Below are 8,109 nucleotides of genomic sequence, written 5' to 3' on the forward strand. Positions count from 1 at the left end.
ACATGGTAGCGATTTCAAAAGGAAATTGGACAGAAGCATGAGGAAAATAAACTTGCAAGGATATGGGGATAGAGCAGGGGAATGGGACTGAATGGATTGCTCTACATAACTGGCATGGACTCAATAAGCCTAATGGCCTCCTCTGTGCCATAATGACTCTGTGACTTTCTTGTGTAATCTCATTCTGTAATTTAACCCTTGGAGCTCAGATCACTCAGGTAAATCTGTGCTACACTCCCTCCAAGGCCATTCTATCCTTCCTGATGTTTGTTGCCCAGAACTGAACACTGTTCTTCAGGTGGGCTCTAACCAGGGTTTGTGTGTCTCAGCAGTTTTCCAGTCACACCTGAAATCTTCTCAGAATCACACAGTGCAGAAGAGGCCCTTCGGCCCATCGAGTCTGCACCAACACATGAGCAACACCTGACTTACCTACCTAATCCCATTTATAAGCACTTGGCCCATAGCCTTGAATGTTGGTCAAGATGTCAAGGCCCATTGGTCCCTAATGGGCCCTACTCTTTCCCTGGTTATCCTCTTCCCATTGGCATTGAAAAAAAAATTTAGATCCCTGCAGTTAAATCTTTCAGACACTGAATTGTAGATTTTTCACCAAATATCAATTTACAATTGTAGTAAAAGTTCATAATTTTATTGTCAAGGGGTTCCTACTGAAAGTTTTTGAAATTAAGGGGAAGGATCACAGATGGTGCTTTTTAAAAGGGACACTGCAGTCCTGAAAATCAGTGACATCTCCATAATATTAAACTCCAGCCAGTTATAGGGTTGTTAACATCAGCAGAAACAAAATATTGCCAGACTATCAATACTAAACCAGCTTACAAGCGGCAAGAACAGCAGGATCCAACCCCTGCAGTCACTTATGAACTTGCTGATGTCTCAGGAGGCATTGTGCCTGAGTGAATCCCTTCCCACACACCAAGAGTTGAATAACCTCTTCTCAGTGTGAGTGCGTTGGTGGGTCAGCAGGTTGAAAGACTTTGCAAATCCCTTCCCACACAGCGAGCAAGTGAACGGCCTCTCCCCAGTGTGAACTCGCTGGTGTGCGGTGAGGTTGGATGACCGACTGAATCCTTTCCCACATACAGAGCATGTGAACGGTTTCTCTGCAGTGTGAGTGTGTTGGTGAGCAGTGAGGTTGGATGACTGCCTGAAACTCTTCCCACAGGAAGTGCAGCTAAATGGCTTCTCCTCAATGTGGATTTGCTGGTGTGACAGCAGGTGGAATGACCCAGTGAATCCTTTCCCACACACAGAGCAAGTGAACAGCCTCTCTCCAGTGTGAACTCTCTGGTGTGTCAGAAGGTGGAATGACTGAGTAAATCCCTTCCCACATTCGGAGCAGGTGAATGGCCTCTCCCCAGTGTGAGTGCGTTGGTGTACAGTGAGTGCTGAAGAGTGCCTGAACCTCTTTCCACAGGAAGTGCAGCTGAATAGCTTCTCCTCAGTGTGAATTCGTTGGTGTGACCAAAGGCCAGATGACTGAGTAAATCCCTTCCCACACACAGAGCAGGTGAATGGCCTTTCCCCTGTGTGACTGCGTCGATGGTTTTCCAGCAGGGATGGGTAACTGAATCCTTTCCCACAGTCCTCACATTTCCACGGCTTCTCCATAGCGTGGGTGTCCTTGTCTCTCTCCAGGTTGAATGATCAGTTGAAGCCTTGTCCAAACACAGAACACGTGTACAGTTTCTCCTTACTGTGAACGATGTGATGCTTTTTCAGGCTGTTTAACTGGTTAAAGCTCTTTCCACAGTCAGTTCACTGAACACTCTCACTCAGGTGTGAGTGTGTGTCTCGGTGTTTTTCCAGTGACACTGAAGTTCAAAATCTTTCCCCACTGACAGAACAGACAAACATTTCTCCTTCCACATTCAAAGTCTGAGGATATTCAGGTTCTGGTGAATCGAGTGACTCTGTCAGAAGATGTTTGGTTTGAGTTTCACATCTGCAAATCCTTCCCTTCTAATACCCGGGAAAACGAGTTTATAAAAGTCATCACTGTCAGTCCAGGATGGAAATTCAGAACAGACAATTCTAATTTTAATGGAATATTGTTTTCTCTCTTGTTCCCCACAAAGCTGTAAATCCCCGTCCCACACACTCTCCCTCTTTCCTGGGCTGAAATCCAAACCCATCTCACCATCTCCACCATTTCTTTCCTCCACTCCCAGTTTTCTCCCTCCCTCTCCTCTGCCTGGGTTCAGTTCTCCAGCTCCTGTCTGCAGACTGACAATAAAATCAATGAATTAATCATTTTCCCTCCTGGTCACAGACACCCTCAAGCCCCATCCACTCTCTGTTGCATCATCAAGGTGGCCAAACATGCGTCTGCTCCCAGATGAACCAAGATGCCAGCCGTTAACCTGGGCCTGCACCTGGGAAGAAGCCCCAGAGCTGCAAACGCAGGACCTGCAGGCTCTTACTGGGGGTTTGGGGTCTTCAATGGGTGTTTCTGAATCCTCCACGCCCACCTCCCAGGGTTTCCTTCCGTCCCAGAGATCAGAGTCCTCACTGATTTCAATTGCTGAACCCTCTCCCTGGCTTGACTGTACTGAGTTTCCATACATACGAACATTGGAATTAGGAGCAACAGTAGGCCATTCGGTCCTTCAAACCTGCTCCACCATTTGATAAGATCATGGCTGATCTGATTGTGGCCTCAACTCTATTTTCCTATTTATCCCCTATAACCTGCGACTCCTTTGTCAATCGACAATCGATATAGCTCAGCCTTGAATATATTCAATGACCCAGCCCCACTGGTCTCAGGGGAAGAGAATTCCACAGCCTATTGGCCCTCTGACAACGTGTGATAATGAGCTGGAACTTGCTGCCTATGAGGTGGGTGGCAATGAACGTGGTGATTGATCTCAAAAGGAAATTGGATAAACACTTGAGGGAAATAAATCTGCAAGAATACAGGGATAGAGCAGGGCAATGGGACTGACTGGATTGCTCTGGAGAGCTGGCATGGACTCAATGGGCCGAATGGCCTCCTCTATGTCATAATGTCTCTGACTCTTGTGTGCAATCTCGCCTTGTAATTTAACCCTTCGGGTTCGGATATTATTCAGGTAAATCTGTGCTACACTCCCTCCAAGGCCATTCTATCCTTCCTAAGCTTTGCTGCCCAGAACTGAACACAGTTCTCCAGGTGTGCTCTAACCAGGATTTGTGTGTGTCGGTGCTTTTCCAGTCACACTGCTTCAGGATCACAGAATAATTACAGCACAGAAGGAGGCCATTCGGCCCCTTGTGTCTATTCTGGCTCCCTAAAGGAGATATCCATCTGTGCCACTCCCCTGCCTTCTCTCTGTAGCCCCTCATATCCTTCTTTTTCAAACAATACTATCATTTCCTCTCGAATGCCTCGATGGAATCTGCCTCCATCACACTCTCAGGCAGTGCATTCCAGAGTCTAAACACTGGCTGTGTGATAAAGTTTTTCTCATACGACCATTACTTCTTTCCCCAATCCCCTTCAATCTGTGCCCTCTGAATCTTCATCCTCCCACCAATGACAGCAGCTTTTCCCTGTTCACTCTGTCCAGGCCCCTCATTACTTTGAACACCTCTATCAAATCTCCTCTCAACCTTCTCTTCTCCAAGGAGAACAGTCCAGACTTCTCTAATTTATACTTGTAACTGGTTCCAGAGATGAGGGACTTCATTCTCATGAATCTTTTCTGCACTCTCTCTCATGCCTTCACATCCTTCCCAAAGTGTGGTGCCCAGAAATAGACACAATACCCCAGTTGAGGCCGAACCAGTCTTGTATCCAAGTTTAACATAACAACTTTGCTCTTGTACTCAACGTCCCCATTAATAAACCCCAGGATACTGTGTGCTTTACGAACTGCTTTCTCAACCTGCCCTGCCACCTTCAACATATACACATATACATCCAGGACCCTCTGCTCCTATACCCACTTTAGACTTGTATTCTTTCTTTTCTATTGTCTCCCAGCGTTCTTCTGACCAAAATGAATCACATCACACTTCTCTGCATTACATTTCATCTGCCACTTGTCCACCCTATCTACCAACCTGTCTACGTCCTTTTGAAGTTCCACACTATTGTCCTCACAGTTCACAATGCTTCCAAGTTTTGTAATGTTTGTGAATTTTGAAACTGAGCCCTGTATACCAAGGTGTAGATCATTAATATTTTTTCAGGAATAGCAGAGCTCCTAATGCTGATCCCTTGGGAACTCCACTATAAATCTTCATCCAGTCCGAAAAAGAACCATTAACCACGACTCTTTGTTTCCAGGCACTCAGCCAATTCCGTATCCATGTTGTTACTGTCCCTTTGATCACATGAGCTATAACTTTTCTCACAAGTCTGTTGTGCGGCACTTTATCAAATGCCTTTTGGAAGTCCATCTACACCACATAAACAGAATTACCCTCATCACCCCTCTCTGATGCCTCATCAAAAAACTCAAGCAAGTTAGATAAGCCAGTTCTGAGAAAGAGTCATATCAGACTCGAAACATTAACTCTGTTTCTCTCTCTACAGATGCTGCCTGACTTGCAGAGTTTTTACAGAATTTTCTGTTTTTATTTTAGATAAACATGATTTGCCGTTATTAATTTTGTCCTGAATTATCGTTTCTAGAAGCTTCCACACCACAGAAGTTAAACTGATAGACCTGTAGTTGCTGAGCTTATCTTTAGACCCTTTCTGAACAAGGGTGGAACCTTTGGAATTCTCCAGTCCTCTGGCATCACCCGAGTATAAGGAATACTGAAAAGTTCTGGCCAGTGCCTTCGCACTTCCCACTCTCACTTCCCTCAGTATCCATGGATGCAAAACATCCTGGTACATTGTCCATTTGAAGTACAGACAGCCTATCCAATATCTCATCAAATTTAAACCATTCAGGGGTCTCATCTACCTCCTCTTTCACCATGACCTGTGCAACGTCTTTTTCTTTAGTAAATACAGGTGCAAAGTATAAATTTAATACCTCAGCCATACCCCCTGCCTCTATGTGTAAATCACTTTGTGGTTCCTAATCAGCCTCACCCATCCCTTTATCATCCTTTACCTATTTGTATGTCTATAGAAGACATTTTAATTTCTTCCTATGTTAGCCATCAATCTCTTTTCATACTCTCTCTTTGCTTCTCTTAATTGTTTTTCCAATTCTGTTCTGAACATTTCTTACTCATTTTGGTTCTATTTTACACCTGGCATCTGCAATAGAGCACACTTTTTCTTCTTCATCTTAATCTCTGTTGTTTTTGTCATCGCAAGAGCTCTGGATTTCTTTCCCCTATCTTTTGCCTCGTGGGAATGTACCTTGACTGTGTCCAAACTATCTCTTTTTTCAAGGTAGCCAATTTTTCAGTTTCAGTTTCACCTGCCAACCTTTGATTCCAACTTAACTGGGTCAGATCCATTCTTACCCCACTGAAGTTCATTATTCTCATGCTTACCTGAAATCTTTGCCTACAGACAAGCTGTTTCACTTCTACATTCAAACTTTGGTGATATTCAGGTTCTGATGAATCGAATGACTGTCAGATGTTTGGTTTGAGTTTCCCGTCTGTCAATCCTCCACTTCCAGTGTCCTGTAAGTTTACAATAACCATCACTATAAATCCAGGATGGAAACTGAGAAGGGACAAACATTTCTCTTGGTTTGAGTTTGCTGTGTGTAAATCCTCCCCTTCTAACCCCCTGTAAAAGGAGCTTCCAAAATCCATCCCTCTCAGTCCAGGATAGAAATTCATAACATTCTCTCCTCCTGCTACCAGGGACAGGGATGACCGCGCATGCGCCCTGCTGCACAAGATGGCGGCCGTTAATCCGGGCCTCTCACCGAGGGACGCGGATCGGGGCAACTGCCGCCCACAGATACCAGCGAGGAACCGATAGCTTGTTATTCTGGCTTCAGAATGTCTCAAGGTGTTTACGAAACCTGCCCGTCCACCCGCCGGCTGCATCTCTCCCTCAATTCCGCCCTTTATCTTACCGGCTGCGGACCTGACAAACAAGCAGCTTTCCTTCGTCCTCACTCACACTACGCATGCTCCAAACTCGAGCCGGGATTGCATTTGCGTACTGATGTCTAGCTCCAGCAACTATTGCGTATGGTTCCGTCACAATGCCCGGGTGATTGACTGGACCAATAGGAAGAGGTGCAGAACCAAAGGGGTGCGGCTGGCTCTCCAACCAATCGAAGTGAATGAGGGGCGGGGCTGAACGAGGATCTCCCTCATTGGCTGAAACTCTGCATCATTTTGAAAAATGATTTGTCTCAAACTCCAGGAGAAAACTGGACCTTTCTGTTTGTGGCTTTGAACAGATGAAATCCTGTGGGTGTGTGGCAAATATTTCAACATTTGTCACTGAAATGTGGGAACATGATGAAACAAGGCACAAACTTAAAGGAATAACTGGGCAGACAGGGAATGTCACCACAACAAGGGGAGTCCTTGGTTTCATTAAATGAACCGGCAGGAGGGTTCGGACAGGTCAGGGAGAAGGTTAATATTCAGAACAACACAGAATGTAAAGGAAAAACTGGTCTCAAAGACAATTTGTTGTAATGTGGAGGGGATGTGCTGAATCAGGTTGAAAGAGGTTAAACATGTTTTCTATATTGCACAATCACATCAAAGCTTCAAAGATGAGACATGAAAGCCTTCGACATTAATCATGACAAGTGGGAAGCTAACTGATGATTGATGCAATTGCAAACACCAGCTGTGGGCAGGAGTTCACCACCACAGCGACATGTGGTTTCAGAAACTCCAACACAGACAAACAAGGTGTCAGCAGAGATCATCCCACAACACGAGTCAGGAATACCTTCATACGAGGCACTTTTGCCTTTATAGAATCGGCTTGTTCAGCCATCAGATGAAGTGTAGCAGATCATCTCATCTGATCTCACCAAAGTTCTGAGGCTGCATTCCCATCATCTCTCACAGATGGACAGATGCTAAACATATGGGACAATCACATTAAAATCTGGAACTCAGATGGGGATAAGGATTGGTGGTAGGTGGGAAGGTCTGGATCAATGTCTTACTCCAGGAAGCTTTAAAATCAGAATGACAGCATGTCAGAAATTATTCCTGTGATATCAGTGATCCCATTCCTATCTGTTAGTAAGACCGATGGAAGTATTTAGTGGAGACAGTTGCATGCTGGAGGATGATGTACACAAGGGTTTTCTGAACTGAGGATAATAGTGAGGGGAAAGGATGGGATCTTGAAAGAAAACAGACTCTCCATGTTGTTAGAAAGGAAGTGGGACCTTCCACTTGGTTTGACACAACACACACATACACAAACCCACATGGGTACACTTCCTATCGATCAGGTGGACCAGGTTTTGCCTCACACCGCCAACCCGAATACTGACTAAGACTGGCGATAAAGTATCAGTGTCTGTAAGGACTAAAAAGTTATAGAAATTCAAGTAAACATCACCCTCCAGGGACTCAAAGCAGTTTTGACTATCTAATTCCAGCACTTTCTCTGAACCCTAATCTATAATGGACAACATCTTGAACAGACATAATGATAAAAAGCTAAGCCACCAATAGATATTAGGTGGTCTATGGCCACTCTGGTGATCAGCCCTGGTGGGAGATTTTAGACAATACAGAACATCTTTGCATAATTGCAGCCTCTACTTTCCTATTGGTATTACAGATAATTCCCCTTATATTGATGGTCTCGGTGAAGGTCAGGCCACAGAGCAGAATGGATGAAAAGATGGCTCCAAACTCCCTGTAAATCTAATCCTCTGATTTCGGTTTTGTAGCCATCTTTCCATCCATCTGCTGCCTGGCCCTTCACTTCACACAGGCTGATCTTGGTCACCTTGTACACACTGTTATGGATAACAAGCGGGTTACAAAACAGAAAACAGAGAGAAGAGGTTAAGAGTAGTGACTCAGACTGGTAAAAGGTGGGAATTGATGTTCCACAGGGAGCAATGCTGGGACCACTGTTATTCAAATTTATATAAACGATTTGGACTCAGAAATCAGAAACCCAATTTTAAAATTTGGGAGCAGAATTACAGCAAATCACAGATAAGAATTCCCAGTTAATAAAAC

The 8,109-nt window shown here is 44.7% G+C and overlaps 1 protein-coding gene across 1 annotated transcript in view; it reads right to left on the reverse strand.

The window, feature by feature from the left end:
* The window catches only part of LOC144698411 (uncharacterized), a 33,913-nt gene extending 31,835 nt beyond the window's left edge, over nt 1-2,078 (reverse strand). Inside the window, 1 exon segment of the mRNA XM_078570353.1 lies at nt 917-2,078. Within this exon segment, the coding sequence (XP_078426479.1) occupies nt 917-1,635 (719 nt within the window). The 5' untranslated portion in view covers nt 1,636-2,078.
* Nucleotides 2,079-8,109: the final 6,031 nt, after the last annotated feature.

This window comes from Cetorhinus maximus, chromosome 23 (assembly GCF_964194155.1).
Source record: "Cetorhinus maximus chromosome 23, sCetMax3.hap1.1, whole genome shotgun sequence".
In the NCBI taxonomy this organism is placed as follows: domain Eukaryota; kingdom Metazoa; phylum Chordata; class Chondrichthyes; order Lamniformes; family Cetorhinidae; genus Cetorhinus; species Cetorhinus maximus.